This window comes from Vidua macroura, chromosome 2 (assembly GCF_024509145.1).
Source record: "Vidua macroura isolate BioBank_ID:100142 chromosome 2, ASM2450914v1, whole genome shotgun sequence".
Lineage (NCBI taxonomy): Eukaryota > Metazoa > Chordata > Aves > Passeriformes > Viduidae > Vidua > Vidua macroura.
Genome location: NC_071572.1, coordinates 845527 through 862509, shown reverse-complemented (window position 1 = coordinate 862509; position 16983 = coordinate 845527). Strand labels below are relative to the sequence as shown.

The following is a 16983-nucleotide window of genomic DNA, read 5'->3' as shown; positions in this document are numbered from 1 at the left end:
ATGGCCTCTTCCAATTTGGACGGCTCACGGTCACTCGTGCTGTCTTCTGGACCAATCTCAATGGCTTCTTCCACTGAGGACAGCTCCTCATCAGCTGGGCTGTGCAGCAGCGCCGCACGGCTGCCCCCGGGCCAAATCCCCTGTGCAGATACCGGGGCCGGGGGTGTGCGATGGGACACCCAACACACGGGGGTCAGTCACTCTGGGAGCAAGAAACCAGGGGTTTAGGCTATTTGAGAGAGAAAACTACTTTTGATGCCACTAGGCTGTTGTACCTGGAGTTCAAAAGGCATAACAAATACTAGAAAGGTATAATTAGAAATACATGTGGCTCAAAAGGCATAAAGGAGTAGTTAGGAGCAATATCTCTACTGACAAAAGAATTAAGAAAAGAAAAACTATGTTATAAAATACTTACACAGTTTTGTCGCTTGTTGTTCTCATATTTTTAAACTTTTGTTTCCTGTGATCTTCTTTCTTTTGGGAACATTGAAGCAAAACTGAGCAGCATCAGGGAAAAACCAACAGCTGGGTCCAAGGCTTCAGAACGGGCGTGGAACTCCCGGAGGACTCACACGCTTCAGCTGTGCACAAAGCACCTCTCCTTTCCGAGGCTGCATGGCAGCACACGAGGAGAAAAATCAGAGTTCCTCCTGATTTCCTACGCTTGCCCTGCATCATTTATCCAGAACCTCCTACAAGTGCAGTGAGTGAGAGGAGACAGATCAAGTGTGGTTCTGGATATTCTGTTTTCTCTCAAATTCTCCCACTCCTGAAACAGTGCTGACCTGCAGGTGAGACCACACCTGATGTCCCCCAGGCCTCTCCTCTGGGCTGGAGCAGCTCCACCATTAACAATTCCTTTTCCCATTGCAGGAGTCCCCTTTGGTGTGGAAAAGACAGAAAGAAAGGAGAATTGGGGGTCCCCTTCTCCTTGTCCATCTTCTCAATAATTTCTGTCATTCCTCCAGCACAGATGGATCCAGGGATCCTCCAGACAGGCAGCAGCTCCCTGGATGTTGTTTGCCGCCCTTTGGGACAGTTCACTCCCATTGGAAGAGTCCTTTGTCCTCATCAGCTTCCCGTGGGGACAGGGGTTGGACATTACAGTCTTCCCCAAAGACAGCTCTTTGTCATATTTGCCTCCTTCTTGGGAAAGCTTATTGTTGCTGCTGTTATCCTGTTGGGACAGCTCTTTGTCACTGTCACTCTCCCCTTGGGACAGCTGTTTCTTGTGGTAGTCTTGGCCCTGGGATGCCTCCCAGTCACTCTGCTTGGCTCCTGGGGAGAGCTCGGTGGCATTTTCCCTTTGGGACAACTCCAAGGCACTCTTGTTATCCCCTGGGGAGAGCCCGGTGACATCTGTCCTGGGCACGCCTGTTTCTTTAGTTCATCTTCCCACTATTTGTTCTCTCCCCACTGGGACACTGAAGACAGACACCTCCAGCAGGAAGGTGCACACAGCAGTGTTCTGGAACAGGGATAACCCAAGGAGAGCACAGGAACAACAACCACTTTGTGCTCTCCTGATTGCATGAAAGATTTTCGTGTTAGAAAAAAGAACAGGGGCAGCTCTACGTGCAGACCAGCCTGACTTTTGTCAGCCCCTGGGTTCACACGTAGGAAGGAAAACCGTGAGCTCTTGAGCTGCAATGGGATGAAGAGTTTTCATTTTGGAACAGGAACTGCTGGATATCAGCCCTCTCCTTGCAGCAATTTGTTCAGCCTGGCAGAGGTGAGACATGTCCTCACTGCTCTCACAGCAAGTACTTCAATCTCAGAGCACAGCCCTAACCCGGAGAGGTTTGTCTTTTCTCCCACTCCCTGCTGCCTGGAGCCAGAGCTCCCCAGCCCACCTGAGGCGTGGTGACCGTGCACAGCCCCACCATGGCCCATCTCCCCTCACAGCCCCACAATGACATCTGACCTCACAGCCCCACCGTGGCCCATCTCTCCTCACAGCCCCACCATGACCCATCTCCCCTCACAGCCCCACCGTGGCCCATCTCCCCTCACAGCCCCACCATGACATCTCCCCTCACAGCCCCACCGTGGCCCATCTCCCCTCACAGCCCCACCATGACATCTCCCCTCACAGCCCCACCATGGCCCATCTCCCCTCACAGCCCCACCATGACATCTCCCCTCACAGCCCCACAATGACATCTCCCCTCACAGCCCCACCATGGCACCTCTCCCCTCACAGCCCCACAATGACATCTCCCCTCACAGCCCCACAATGACATCTCCCCTCACAGCCCCACCATGACATCTCCCCTCACAGCCCCACAATGACATCTCCCCTCACAGCCCCACAATGACATCTCCCCTCACAGCCCCACAATGACATCTCCCCTCACAGCCCCACTGTGGCCCATCTCCCCTCACAGCCCCACCGTGGCCCATCTCCCCTCACAGCCCCACCGTGGCCCATCTCCCCTCACAGCCCCACCATGACATCTCCCCTCACAGCCCCACCGTGGCCCATCTCCCCTCACAGCCCCACAATGACATCTCCCCTCACAGCCCCACCATGGCCCATCTCCCCTCACAGCCCCACAATGACATCTCCCCTCACAGCCCCACCATGACATCTCCCCTCACAGCCCCACCATGGCACCTCTCCCCTCACAGCCCCACCATGACCCATCTCCCCTCACAGCCCCACCATGGCCCATCTCCCCTCACGGCTGCGGCGCCGCTCGGGCGCCCCCTTGCGGAGAGCGGGGACAAGCGGGACGCTCTCCCACCCTGCTCCCTTCCTTCTCCGCTTTTCCCGCTCTCCCTCTCCCTCTCCTGCCTCTCTCTCTCTCGCCCCCTTTCTTCCCCTCCCTGCCTGTTCCTTCCCCTCTCTCTGCCTCTCTCTGTCCTTGAGCGCGGGGTCACAGCCGCGGCCCGTCCCCTCCTCTTCCTGCCGGCTCCTCCTTTTCCTGCCGGGCCCGTTAGCGGTCCGTCCCCGCGGGCCGGCCGGCGGCACCAGGTGAGGCGAGGGCGGGCCGGGGTCCAGGTGCGGGACCCTACGGAGCGGGGAGGGCGGGAGCGGCTCCTGGGGGTCCCAATCCGTCCCCCCCTTCCCAAATCCCAGCGGGGGTCGCTCGGTTCCCACTAGCCAGGGAGCAGCGCTCCCTTTCCCAGCCGGCCCCCTCGGGGGGTTGAGGGTTCTATACACGGTTCTTTAAGACCGTGTATATTTTAAGACCGTGTCTATAGGTTTATTGGAATCGGGGCTACCGACTTATGAGAAAGTCACTTTCGGAGCAATGACTGAATTTTTAAAATGTGCTTATTGATCATTCTCTTTAAGTAGTTTTATGGGGTTTTGTGGCCGTTTGGAAATCAGTTGTTATCTTTGTCTGCCGCCCAGACGGAGTGAAATTACTGGATCATAAATAAAAGGTGTTAATGAGCTCCCTTATCACAAGCTGATGATTTAATGCCTTACATGGATCAAAGGCAGCTGAAAACACTGAGGATTGATCCAGTCCCAAGTACTTGTCCTTTTCCTTCTCTGGGTATGGGCAGAAGGGCAGTTTGGGTTGTGCAGAAGATGTAAACGCTGCTTATTCTTTGATTAAGCTTGAGGAGTTGATTTGACCTAGTTTTTTTGTTTGAAAATAGAGTGATATTTCCCTCTCTGTGTCTTTAGCTCCACTGATCCAGCATTTCCCTAAGGACTTCCATGAATAAAGAGGATTTGGCTGATGTGTGACTGGTGTGTCCAGTTAGTGTTATATACTTCTACTTTGATTTTTATAAGGTCTGACTTTGTCACCTGCTGAGGTCTTGCCCTGGCTGTGTCCCCATACAACCCAGGATCATTAGAATTGCTGACAGAGTGACTCACTGCTATCGATCTGTTCTAATTCCAGGTTTATGCCCCTGCCTGGCACCAGCGAAGGAGGCTGGCCACTGCTGGGATAGAAAGGCTGGCCTAGTGAATCTATAACCTGAGTGCTGGTCCAGATGTCGCTGTGAAATACCAAAAATGTGCTGTGATGACCTCCTTTGCCAACGTACCAGGTCACAGGTCTTGAGGCATTGATCCAAGGGAGTAGGACATTGAGCTGTTGCTGAATATAGGTACAGAGGAGAAGGAAGGGATTTGTTTCAGTAGTTATTGCTCAGCATCAAGCTTATTTCCAGTTTACACTGGCATGAGTTTGATGAAAGGCAGTATAGGCAATAAAATAAACAATAGAAGAATAAAGGTGATAAAAATGCTTCCAGGGAATTCTGCAGTGCAAAACAAACCTGTGTTCCTGTTATGATACTAGGAAAAAAGTAAATTGTGAATTAATTTTCATTTACATTGTAATACTACTACTTCAATAGTAATTAATTAGAAATGTAAATTATTGCCTTTAAGCTTAAGGAGGGCAGGGTTAGATGGGCTATTGGGAATTAGGAATTGTTCCCTGGCAGGGTGGGCAGCCCTGGCACAGGTGCCCAGAGCAGCTGTGGCTGCCCCTGGGTCCCTGCCATGGCAAGGGTGGCACTGGGTGGGATTTAGGGTCACTCCCAACTCAAACCATTCTGTGATTCTGTGATTTCAATATTAATCTGTAAAAGAAAGAAATACTGCTGAATTTTAGTAGGGATTTCTTTAATATATCAGGCTAAAGATAAGACTAATGCCATGGAAATTCTTGTAAGAAAAGGATATTTACCATGATTTTTGTCCAAATGTGTCTCGGTTCTTTACAATGTAGCTGCATCTGAAGAAATCCCCGGTGGCTTTGTGTCATGCTGAGTAACAACATGGGACATTGTTTCATGGGACGGGGAGCCATGATTCCAAGGAAGCTGAAGCCGTTTCTCTGCAGGATGTTGTCGGGTTACAAACCCAAAAACGATGTCAAGGACTCTTACAAAATTCTGGAGCTGGAGGAAGGATGTTCCCTCGATGACGTCAGAAACTCCTATTGCAATCTCGCCAAAAAATACCACCCGGACAGCAGCTCCGGCATGGCCGATTCCAGGGCCTTCATAAGGGTGGAGGAGGCCTACAGGGTTGTGCTCAGCGACCTGTCAGGCAAACAGCAACCAGACCCCGGCGAGGAGGAGGAAGACCAGTTCAAATCCAAGTCCCTGCAGCACAGACACTACCTGAGCTTCGAGGGCGTGGGCATCGGCACGCCGAGCCAGCGGGAGAAGCAGTACATGCAGTTCCGCGTGGACCGCGCCACCGAGCAGGTGCTGGAGTACCAGCAGCAGCGGCTGGAGAGCCGCTACGCCGGCAGCGACCTCAGCAGGGCCAAGGACGTGCGGCAGAGCAAGAAGGTGAAGATAACTCAGGCGGTGGAACGGCTGGTGGAGGACCTCATCCAGGAGTCCATGGCCAAAGGAGACTTCGACAACCTCAGCGGCAAAGGGAAGCCTTTGCAGAAGTTCTCGCACAGCCCCCACATCGACCCCATGACCCACAACCTGAACAGGATCCTCATCGACAACGGCTACCAGCCCGAGTGGATCCTGCTGCAGAAGGAGATCCGGGAGACCATCGAGCGGCTGAGGAAGAGCATCGTGGCCTCCAGGAGGAAGCTCGGGGAGCCGATGACGCTGTCGGAGCAGAAGCAGTGGGGTCGGATTTGCGAGCAGCTCGCAGAAGACATCAGGAAGTTAAACAAGAGAGTTGACAACTTCAACCTGGTGGTGCCCATCCTGAGCAGGCAGATGGTGCATTTCAGCACCGACAAGGAAATCCTCCGAGCGCGAAAGACTTACGAGGCAGTCGCGGAAAAGGTTTCTGATTCAGACAGGAAGGAAAACGAGGGGGAAGAGGGCAAAAGGTTTGGGTGGAAGTCTTCTCTCTTGAAGTGGTTAAAACTTACACCGAAATAATTTCATACTAATTCTTCTTGTCGTGGTTTTGAATGCACTTTATTAATGAAATGTAGCGCTAGAGAAATTTCAGGTTCACTGAAAATGTCAAATCCACACTATTACACTACTTGAAGGAAATTCGGTTGTGTGATAAGCATTTGCATCGTAAATAATTATTTTAAAATATTATTAAATGAAATGTGCCAGTTTGGGTTGTGGTAGAGTTAATTTTTCTCATCATTAGGCTGGGGCTGCGTGTTGGGTTTGGGCTGGAGGCAGTGCTGACCACTCCAGGGTGTTTTTATTGCTGGGCAGGGCTTGCACAGCACCTTTTGTGCCCTTCACACCTCCCCACCCCTGAGCAGCTGCTGGCTGGGTTAAACCACAGCAGCAACAAATCAGTTCTTCTCTTGCAGGCCATTTTCCTTCTGCTGAAATCCAAATTGATGCTTCAGTTCAGCACAGGCCCTGATCACCTTTACAGGCTCTTATCACTTCAAAGGGGAAACAGAGGCATAAGAATAAGAACACATTAAAGTGGAGGCAAACGTCTTGCTGTGCCCTGTTTGACCTTTGCACTCTTATTTCAATACTTACAATACTCATGAATTTTTGGCAGGTTCTCTGCATATTTTTTAAAAGTACATTCACCTCTTTAAGGTTAAATTCAGTGGCTGTGAGGGGAGGGTTCTGGATGTCTTGGCTTGGAACGTACACACGCACAAGTCCATTTTTGCATCTTTAACACAGAAAGAGGTGTTGGAAATTTATTTATTGGTGAACACCCCGTGCCACGGGCAGGGACACCTTCCAGCTCTGTGTATGAATGCTTATTTGCATAATTTATTCTTGTTTTTAACGAAAACTGTTAATTAAAGATACTTCCCTGAAGGTCCTTTGACGTAGTACTCTCGAAAACCCCACATTTTGATTCGCATTAGGATCTGCAGGAATTGGATCAGAATTGCTGTTCAGACCAGTCCAGTGGGAGATTTCAAGAGCAAATTGAATTCATGGCACAAGGGTAAATAGAAGCCAGTTTGCAGGAAAATGGGACCCACTCTGGCTCAGGAAGAGGCATCAGCACCTTCAACACCGGAGGTGCCATGAAGGGTGAATCAGCAGAGTGAGGGATTTTTAAGTTCTTAATAAAACCACTTGGGTTTAAATGGGGCAGGCGTGACCCGGCCGAGGCACTTTAAATCAGCCTTGCACTGATGTCATCAAAACCTGCCAGGCACAAAAACCCACTTCTGCAACATTTACAGGGACGACGGAAAAAGTAATTTCCACCTTAATTTTAAGTTCAGTGTTTCAGGGCTTGTCTATAATTTTGTTGCTCTGAGCTCACGAAACCTTAAGAGCAGTGTTTAGTCAATCCTAAGGAATACCAACTACTGCACGCAGAAAATCCAGGAGAGAATGGCCTTGAGAATGAGTTTTTCTGGGTGACACTGGACTGTTAATTTGAACTTGATAAATGTTAATTTTATGATTGTGAAGAAGGGTGCAATCATTGCTGAGCCCAGATCCAAAACCACGTTGTTTATTCCCAGAACTTCCTATTTGTTGGTCTAATGACCACATGCCTTGTGGCTTGAAAGGCTTAAGTGACATCTTAATATGAAGACAAAAGATTATACACATAAATAATTCTATATATTATGAAGATACAATATTTGAGGTATCAGTTTTTCTCAGGGTGAGGAATCTGTTTCTTGCCCAACAGGACAAGCGGGAATGGCTTGAAAGTGAAAGATTTAAACAAAGCATTGAGAAGAAATTCTTCCCTTCTCTAGGCACTGTAGGTGTTGAGTCCTGCTGAGGATTTTTCTGTTTCAGAGCGGTAACATCTCGGGATGAACGTGGAGACACAGAGAAGGGTCTGAGGAGAAGTAAGAGCAGGGCATCTTGTAAAAGAAATACGCAAGTGATAAATCTTTATTCTTAGTGCACCCCTGAGGGAGCAGGGAGCGCGGTGTCTCTGGGCTCGGTGGAACATGGCGTGTGCGTGGAAGTTGAGGTTAAAAAGGAAGGAGAGAGGGCTCTGAGTACAATCTGATTCTTTCAATTCCACGTCTGTGAGGTGTGCCCTCTAATCCTCAAAATCCTTTTCTTTGCCCAGGGCTTTTATTCAACATCTGCCTTTTGTCACTTACTTGTTTTGCTGTTTTAGATGGGGTGTGTTCCGCAATGAGTTTATTGACGTGGTTTTTTTTACCCCTGTATTGCTTCTCCTTCCAACCCAGACCATTCCGTGACTGATCCTATGAACTGGAATTTATCCATGTTTATTAATTCCGCTCCGTTTCACTAAACCAGACACCAGACTGAGGTTTAAGAGCATTTAGGGGTGAACTTTATCTATTCCAACATGGGAGCGACAGTATTGTGCTGCTCCCGTGGGGCAGCTATGAAAAACGCCAATCGCTTGTTTTTAGAAATTTTAAAAGTTTAGTGACAAAAAACGGTTATAAAAATAGTGATACAATTAGAGTAATAAAAATTTAGAGTTAGGGCAATTACAAGACAATAAAAAGCAAAGAATTACGGACGTCTGGATGTTTTTTGACACTAAACTACCAAAAACACGCCTTGTGAACAAAGGAATAACCCTTAAAAGCCACAGCCTGCTGCATATTCATACATCTCATACACGATGCATAAATTCCTTGCAAATTAAGAACTTTCCTGGTTTTTGTCAACTTCTTCCCCTTAATCCTGGTGGCTCCATAAAGACGGGAGAGAAGGTGGAAGAATGTTTGTCTTTTCTGATAAGGAAGCAGTAACTCTTTACGTGCCCTTTCACTGTTATATCTGTGCAAAGAATTTCTTGATTATCTCATCTCTTTCTTGAGCTAGTTAAAAAGTATCTTACATAGCACAGTTTCTATTTTAACATTGTGTTATAACCTAAAAATACTATATATCTATATATCTATATCTATAGATATATTTTTTAATATATATTTTATATATATATAAAAATTAGACAGCAGAGCCCAGTGCTGTGGAACGGGGAGAACTGAAAGTGAAAGTGCAGGAAATTACTGAAATAAGTGGGAAAAAGACAGTGGGTGTAGCAGAAATGTTCACACAAGCCCCTGATATATATTTATATATATATATAACCTAAAAACACACTACTTATAGCTTCTATTTTAACATTGTGTTATAACCTAAAATATATATATATATATATATAATATATATATATATATATATATATATATAACCTAAAAACACATTACTTATAGTTTCTATTTTAACATTGTGTTATCACCTAAAAATACTATATATATATATATATATATATATATATCCTAAAAACACACTACTTATAGTTTCTATTTTAACATTGTGTTATCACCTAAAAATACTATATATCTATATCTATATCTATATCTATATCTATATATCCTAAAATATATATCCTAAAATATATATATATCCTAAAAACACACTACTTACGAAAATTAACACAGCGTAACTTTCTAACATTACACATACAGTATTCATTGCAATATTTGCGGAAAGCCAATCGTGAGACACGCATGTTCCACAGCAGCGGAGGAGGCCGCGGGTCGTTCCCGGCCGCGTGGAGGCGGCTCTGGGGCCTGAGGGGGCCGTGAGGGGGCGGCCATGGCGGGAGCGGCCCCGGCCGTGAGGGAGAGGGGCGGGGCCTGCGGGGAAAGGCGGGAGAGCGCCGGCCCCGCCTCTTCCCGCCCCGCCCCGAGCGGGAAGGGGCGGTGCTTGCGGCGTGCGGCGCCGCATTGACCAATCACACCGCTCCGTTCCTTACCCGGCCCCTGGCTGACGCGCGGCGCTCGGATCTGATTGGTCAGAGGGCGCGTCAGTCAGGGGGCTCGGTGCCCTCAGGCGGAAGCGTCTCGCCCGGGAGCGGGTACGTGCGGCCGGGCCGGGCCGGGACCGGGACCGGGACAGGGACAGGGACAGGGACAGGGACAGAGAGCGGCATGGGGGGCGAGAGAGACAGCGGGAGCCGGGCCGCTCCCCTGGGACACCGGCACGTCCCGGTGTGTCACGGATTGTCCGGCCCTGAGGCCGCACCGCCGGTGCTCCGCGGGCAGCTGGGGTGTGTGGGGGGAGTTAACGGAGAAAATGGCTCGTTTTGTCCAAATCGCAACGTCTTTGGTCGGGCCCTAGGGGCTCCTGGCGGGGCTCGTCCTGCCCCGTCACGGCCCGGTCCCACGGCGAGCGCAGCGATGGGCTTGAGTCAGAGTCGGCCTCTGGAGAATTGCGAAATCGAGGTTTTGTGGGTTTTTTTTTTTTGGTTTTTTTTTTTTTTTCCTCCGCCTCCTCAAGTCTTCCAAGTTTACTAGCGCTCTTAAAGAACCCCCGCTGCGGGCAGTTCTGGGGCTGAGCAGCAGTAAAGGGATAAGTCATGGGTTGGGTTGGGTTGGGTTGGGTTTTGGGGACCCTAAATCGACCCCAAATCCCACCCAGTGCCACCCCTGCCGTGGCAGGGACACCTCCCACTGTGCCAGGCTGCTCCTCAGTGTCCAGCCTGGCCTTGGGCACTGCCAGGGATCCAGGGGCCTTGTAAAGAACATAAATATCATTAATATCCCTTTTTAATAAGCTTGCCACACAGCCTTGGTTTTGTATAAATTCATTTAAAACTTCCTGGTTTTTTTTTTTGTTTTTTTTTGTTTTTTTTTTCTCTTGTCTTTCTGTAATTACTTAAAAATTAGACAGCAGAGCCCAGTGCTGTGGAACGGGGAGAACTGAAAGTGAAACTGCAGGAAATTACTGAAATAAGTGGGAAAAGGACAGCGGGTGTAGCAGAGATGTTCACACAAGCCCCTGATATACTTTTCATCCTCCGTGCATGTGGGGAAATGTGTGACCTGAAGGGGATTCTGATGAGTTGCTTGTGGAGGGTACAACTTCTTCAAGGAAAACTTGAGTATTCTTCATGCCTTTGAGTTTCTTCCCTTTCTCCTTCTGACTTTTCCTCTCTTTGGAAACAGGGGGGTTCTGTTCTTTACTAACCCCACGCTAAGGCATTTTTCTTCCTGCGGGCTCTTTGTATTTCCTTGCAGCTGCTTGCAGTGAACTCGGCTGACGTGGGGAGAGAAGGGCTGGATTTCAGGTGCAGACGTGGAGCTGCCGCGGTGTTTTCTGTCTGCACAGCAGACCGCGGGGTTTGCTCTCGGTGCTGGCGCCTGCCAGGGGTGGCTTTTGCAGCTCCAGTGGTGCTCGCCTCGCTCGGAGTCTCCAGTTTGTTCCTGCAGACGTGTTTTTGTTTGCTGGGCGGGGTGGGGAGCGTTCCTGTGTGCCCTTGGGAGGGGAGGAGGCTGATGGAGGGAAGGACAAGGGCTTTGCCTGCGTCCTCCCGGGTGGAAGAGTTTAAACCAGAGAGTGACTCCTGAATTAGCCAGGTGGGAAATTCCAGCTGAAGGCGTCTGCCTCCACCGGGGGGCTGTGTGTGGGGAGGCCCCTGGGCTGGCAGCTGTCCCTGCTAATCCTCCTGGGGACAAACCTCAGCCTTGTGCTGTCCGTGGAGCCTCGGCTTTGCTGTGGGGCTGGGATTGTAAATGCAGTTTATTGTTTTCTTCCTCTTTTTCTAAGGAATTGTGGAGAATTACGGGTCATGGAATGGTTTGGGTAGGGAGGGACCTCAAATCCTACCCAGTGTCACCCCTGCCATGGCAGGGACACCTCCCACTGTGCCAGGCTGCTCTGGCAATTCCATCCCAGCCCCTGCCCACCCTGCCAGGGAACAATTCCCAATTCCCAGTCTCCCATCCAGCCCTGCCTTGCTTCAGCTTAAAGCCATTCCCTGTGTGCTCTCCCTCATTCCCTGGAAATTGTCTCTCTCCAGCTTTCCTGGGGCTCCTCCAGGCCCTGCAAGGCCACCCTGAGCTCAGCCCAAAGCTTCTCCTGTGCAGGTGAACAATGCCAGCTGTGCCAGCCTTTCCTCCCAGCAGAGCTGCTCCAGCCCTCTGCTCATCCTGGAGCCTCCTCTGGGCTCTCTGCAGCAGCTCCAGCTCCTCCCTGGGCTGGGACAGGGCTGGGGCAGCTCTGCAGGTGGGCTCTCACCTGTGGGGGCACAATCCCAATCCCACCCCTTTCCTACTTCTTGTTCCCAACCTCTGCCTCTCTGATTTGCTTCATGGCCCTTTTTTCCCACAGGGGTGTTCTCTTGAGGTCCCCTGGGAGGATCTCTCCCCTCCCCTGTATCAGTGCATTCCTTTTCTCTGCCCTATTAAATCCAGGATATTTTAGCTGGATTTCTTGGAAACCTTTTGAGGAGTGGCCCACCCCTTTTGGGTTGTCCCTGTTACCAGAGCAGCTGGGGCTGCCCCTGGATCCCTGGCAGTGCCCAAGGCCAGGTTGGACACTGGGGCTGGAGCAGCCTGGCACAGTGGGAGATGTCCCTGCATGGCAGGGCTGGCACTGGGTGGGATTTAGGATCCTTCCCAACCCAAAGCATTCCATAATTCCCTGTTTCCCTGCAGCCACTCCCAGTCAAGGCCCCTCAGCTCCACAGTGGGGACAGCAGCAGGAACCGTGAGAGTTCCAGTGTGGGCGGGTGAGGAACTGGGAGGGGAAAGCAGGAATTGCTGCAGGAGAGGGACGGACACAGCTCTGAAGAGGAACAAAGAAAGGGGAGCCATTTAAGAGTGGAAAATGAGGAAGGGCTTCAGGAGCAGTTGTAAATCAGCTGAGGGAGCTGGGAAGGGGCTGAGCCTGGAGCAAAGGAGGCTCAGGGGGGACCTTGTGGCTCTGCACAGCTCCTGCCAGGAGGGGACAGCCGGGACAGGGCTCAGAAAAAGGGACAGGAGGAGAGGGAACGGCCTCAGGCTGGGCCAGGGCAGGCTCAGCTTGGCCAGCAGCAGGAATTTCCCCATGGAAAGGCTGCTCAGGCCTTGGCAGGGGCTGCCCAGGGAGCTTTAGAGTCACTGTCCTGGGGAGTGTTCAGCAGGGGTCTGGACAGGGTTTAGGGTGGCGCTGGGTGGGACTGGATGATCTCAAAGGGCTGTTCCCACCCTGATGATCCTGGAATTCTGTAGAAGCGCAGCAATTCCCTGTGAAAGCTGTGGGATGAGCAGGGATCTGACCATTGCCAGGGAAAGGTGAGAGGAGAATTATTGAGGAGAATGACCAGATGGCTGAGCCCAGGTGCTGCACAAATTAAAATAACTTTGGGATTTGAAGCAGCCTCACAAGGGTGGGTTTCTGGAGGACAAACTTTTGGATCGTGTTCCAGGAGGTGACCTGTGTTTGTAGCATAGACAAACTGTTTATTGATTGATTTTTATTCCACTTCTTCTCACTGCTGTTATTAAGCAGAAACTGTTCTCCATCAGTCTGTGCTGTCACACAGTCGTGAAGGACATTTTTGTTAGTCTTTACCAAATGGCTGGAAATGAATTATGGCAGGTTGGGAAACGCAGAAGTTGACAGTATTGAAACAAATTGGAATGGTGCTAAGAGCAGTTGTGAGTCAGTTAATTAACTTTGTTTTCCTCTTCCCATATTTAAGGTTATCTGTGATCTTTTCTCTGTGCAGCAAGACCTTCTTTACCCTCAGAATCAGGGTTTGATTTGCTCAGTTGGGCTCTTTTTCTCTGTGTTAAAAAGGCAGTAAATCATATTATCTGTTAGATTGGAGACTGGAAACATTAGTGTTTAATTGAGACTCCTTGACATGACTTAAGGACCAAGTTCTGCCATAAGCTTTTGGGTTGTGTGGTGATTTTCTTTTGTAGTTCTGTGTAAGGGAGGTTGTTCTGTGAATGTAGCTCAGTACAGCATCAATAGAGTTTATCATGGAGTGGTTTGGGTTGGGAGGGCTTGAAAACAATCTCGTTCCCTCTCCTGCCTTGGCGGGGGCAAATTCCACTGGAAGGTTCTATATAAAAACCTGAATTCTGTAAAAACCCCCAGACTGTAGCTCACCAGAGCTGTCCAACACCTCGAGATGTTCCTGATTGATACTGAGAGTCTGCCTGGAGCAGAGGCTGGACAGAGCTAAAGCAATAAAGCAGGGATTTATTAAAAAGCCCTCACAGGATTCACCTTGGGCAATGCAAGAGCCCAGCCAGGGCTCACCCAAGATGGACTCAGAGTCAGGAGTTCTCACACTTTTATAGGTTTTCCACTTCCCTATTGGGGTTCATTGTCCAATTCCAGCCCCAGGTGGTGCAGTCCCACCCTCCCAGATTGCTCCCCTCATTTTGCTGCTGTTTGCACTTTTTGGGGCTGAAGCTGCAGCGGTGTCCTTGGTTCTGGGGCTGGAAAAGGAATGTTCTGTGTGCCTGAGCTGTGAGGGGAGCTTGCTGACACTCCATGTGGAGCTCAGAGCTCCACACTAATGCAGTGTACAGCTGCATAATGCACTACAGAATCTGGAAGGTGTGAAAGCCCAAACTGAAGGCATCAATCCTGACCTCACCCTTGGCTGTGTTTCAGGCACTCAGGAACGGCTGTTGATGGAAGAGTCCAGCGGAGAGTGCCGGGCCAGCGGGGCAGCAAGAGCCGTGGCCAGGGCAGCGTGAGCCGTGGCCAGGGCAGCGTGAGCCGTGGCCAGGGCACTGTGAGCCGTGGCCAGGGCACTGTGAGCCGTGGCCATGGCAGGGTTCCTGGACAATTTCCGCTGGCCAGAGTGCGAGTGCATCGACTGGAGCGAGCGCCGCAACGCCATCGCCTCCATCGTGGCCGGGGTGCTGGTGAGCCACAGACAGTCACACTTGTGCCTCAGGTTCTGCCAGTTCTCCCTTTTTAACTTCCCCAAAGCCAGCCTGTTCCTCCCAGGGCTCGCTGGGGGGTTGTCAGCAGCGTTTTCACCAAGTCCTGTGTGACGTTGCTGATCGTGAGCCACTTCTGCCCTCTCTTCTTGAAAAGAAATTCCCCGTGGATTTCCTGCAGAATTGGATCTGTTAGAACTGCTCTGTTCTGCACCGTCTCCATCTCATGTGTGTTTAGAGTCTGGATTCTTGTTCTTAAGGGGAAGAAGGAACAGGGAATTTCACGGAAATTGCACAGGGAATTTCATAGAATCCCAGAAGGGTTTGGGTTGGGAGGGACCTCAAAACCCATCCATGGCCAGGGACACCTTCCACTGTCCCAGGCTGCTCCCAGCCCCAATGTCCAGCCTGGCCTTGGACACTGCCACAGCTGCTCTGGGCATAAATTTATCCATACCCCACTCCTTAATTTGCACAGAAAGTGTGGCTGATTCCCAAGCACTCCTCTGAGAACAGGAACGCTGGGATTTGTGCAGGCACTGCCCATCGAGCACATTTAAATCACTGTCCAGAACTGGTGCTTGTTAGAAGCCAGTTAAGGCAGTGCTGTCCAGACCACTGGCCTGCTTTCCCTGGCTGTCCCGTGCCCCCCAGGCTCACCCCCTGTGTCTGTGCCCAGTTTTTCACAGGCTGGTGGATCATGATCGACGCTGCCGTGGTTTATCCCAAGCCGGAGCAGCTGAACCACGCCTTCCACACCTGCGGGGTCTTCTCCACGCTGGCCTTCTTCATGTGAGTGCTGGCCACGCGTCACATAACCCCCAGGAGCTACACCAGGCTTAGTGACAGTGTGTCCAGCATGGATAAATCAGAGAATCAGGGAATGGGTTGGGTTGGAGGGACCTTAAATCCCACCCAGCGCCAGCCCTGCCATGGCAGGGACACCTCCCACTGTGCCAGGCTGCTCCAGCCCCAGTGTCCAGCCTGGCCTTGGGCACTGCCAGGGATGGAGAAATCAATTCTTACCTCAATATGAAACAATTGGCTGCATTTCCCTCAGTTTTTACAATTTTTACAGCTGTTCCTTGCCCAAAACTTCCTCAGATGGGAGGGGTAACAATAGCCTGGCTCTTGTCGTGGAGATGTAAATAAAAGTAACAACTTTTATTGAATCATTCAATATTGGCAAAAAAGAAGGATGACTTGGGATCTGTGACTACACAGAATGCCAGGGAATTTTCCCAGAATTTGTCACGTCTTAAAAAAAAAAAAAAAAAAAAAAAAAAAAAAAAAGCTGGGGTTTTACTTAGAACTCTGAATTGATTTTCTGTAATCTGAAGTGTATCTCCTTTTTTTGCCCCCAGGATAAATGCTGTATCAAATGCACAGGTGAGAGGAGACAGCTACAGTGATGGATGCTTAGGAAGAACAGGTAAATTAACTCTACAATGATCATTTACCTGCTGGGGTTTTTCCCAAGTGATGGTGAAATGAATAATCAGACGATAAGGAGTAGGAGAGCACTTCTGTGAATTAATTTCTTTACAGAATTAACCCTTGGAGATGAGTGCTGGCTTTGTTAGAAAGGGAACTTGGTGAGATTCAATTTGTGGATGTCTTGGCTTCCTAAACTTTCCCTGGATAGCTCCTGGGAGAAATCAGTTCCTGCCTGGGGGTGGCTCTGGAGCAGGCATTCCCTAGGGATGTGTCACAAACATTTCCATTTCCCCTGTGTCACTGCTGTGGGTGTCCTGTCCTCTCTGCTTCTGTTCATAATTCCCTTTCTATTTCCCATGTGGATCCCAGCAGCCTTTTCCATGGGATTGGTAAATTTGGAGGGATTTGCTGCTATTTGAAGTGGCCTCTGGTGCTTTTTTGTGTGTCATTCATGTTCCAGCTCCAGAGAAATTTAGCACAGGAATATCTTTCCTCCCCAGTGACTGAGCAGGTGGATTTTGTCCTTGATCCTTGTGTTTAACCCTTTCCATTTGTGCCTTTAGTGAGATCATGTGTTCCATCCTCCCAGAGGAGCAGCTGCATTGCCTGTCCCTGGGGATAAAATTCCACATTTCACTCTTCCCTGCAGGGGCTCGGATCTGGCTCTTCATCGGCTTCATGCTGATGTTTGGATCACTCATTGCTTCCATGTGGATTCTCTTTGGAGCATATGTTACACAGAGTAAGTTTGGGTATTTGCTCCTCTAGGAAAGTACTTTTCTTGCCAGCTTTTGGCAGGAAATCCACAGGGATGGAAGCCTGTGGTCTCTGGAAAATCTGAGCCACAGCATCCAGGTTTTAGTCTGAGATTGACACTGGAATATCCTGTTAAACCCAGCTCCCAGTAGCTGGGATATCCTGTTAAACCCAGCTTCCAGTAGATGGAATATCCTGTTAAACCCAGCTTCCAGTAGCTGGAATATCCTGTTAAACCCAGCTCCCAATA

The 16983-nt window shown here is 49.9% G+C and overlaps 2 protein-coding genes and 1 long non-coding RNA gene across 6 annotated transcripts in view; 2 read left to right on the top strand and 1 right to left on the bottom strand.

Annotated features, from left to right (window-relative positions):
• The first annotated feature begins 2566 nt into the window (after positions 1-2566).
• On the top strand, positions 2567-6032 carry DNAJC28 (DnaJ heat shock protein family (Hsp40) member C28). 2 transcript variants are annotated; one of them, XM_053971396.1, is made up of 3 exons: positions 2567-2980; positions 3870-4020; positions 4710-6032. In XM_053971396.1, the coding sequence occupies exon 3, from the start codon at positions 4744-4746 to the stop codon at positions 5839-5841; it is 1098 nt and encodes a 365-aa protein (XP_053827371.1). In that variant the 5' UTR covers positions 2567-2980; positions 3870-4020; positions 4710-4743; the 3' UTR covers positions 5842-6032. The 2 variants fall into 2 exon arrangements, with proteins under 2 accessions (XP_053827371.1, XP_053827370.1); XM_053971395.1 differs by having other exon boundaries at positions 3870-4080.
• Positions 6033-7469: 1437 nt separating this feature from the next.
• LOC128804006 (uncharacterized) lies at positions 7470-9498 on the bottom strand. 2 transcript variants are annotated; one of them, XR_008435897.1, is made up of 3 exons: positions 9295-9498; positions 7983-8090; positions 7470-7708 (listed from the first exon to the last, which is right to left on the bottom strand). It is a non-coding gene; the product is annotated as an uncharacterized LOC128804006 (long non-coding RNA). The 2 variants fall into 2 exon arrangements; XR_008435896.1 differs by having other exon boundaries at positions 9334-9498.
• Positions 9499-9648: 150 nt separating this feature from the next.
• Positions 9649-16983, top strand: part of TMEM50B (transmembrane protein 50B) — a 9907-nt gene continuing 2572 nt past the window's right edge. Inside the window, exons 1-5 of one of the 2 annotated variants that reach the window (XM_054004570.1) lie at positions 9649-9727; positions 14266-14522; positions 15220-15332; positions 15905-15972; positions 16627-16719. In XM_054004570.1, coding sequence (XP_053860545.1) covers positions 14424-14522; positions 15220-15332; positions 15905-15972; positions 16627-16719 — 373 coding nt within the window. In that variant the 5' untranslated portion in view covers positions 9649-9727; positions 14266-14423. Of the gene's footprint in view, positions 9728-9836; positions 9861-14265; positions 14523-15219; positions 15333-15904; positions 15973-16626; positions 16720-16983 lie in introns of those variants that run through there. The other variant, XM_054004568.1, reaches the window with a different exon arrangement.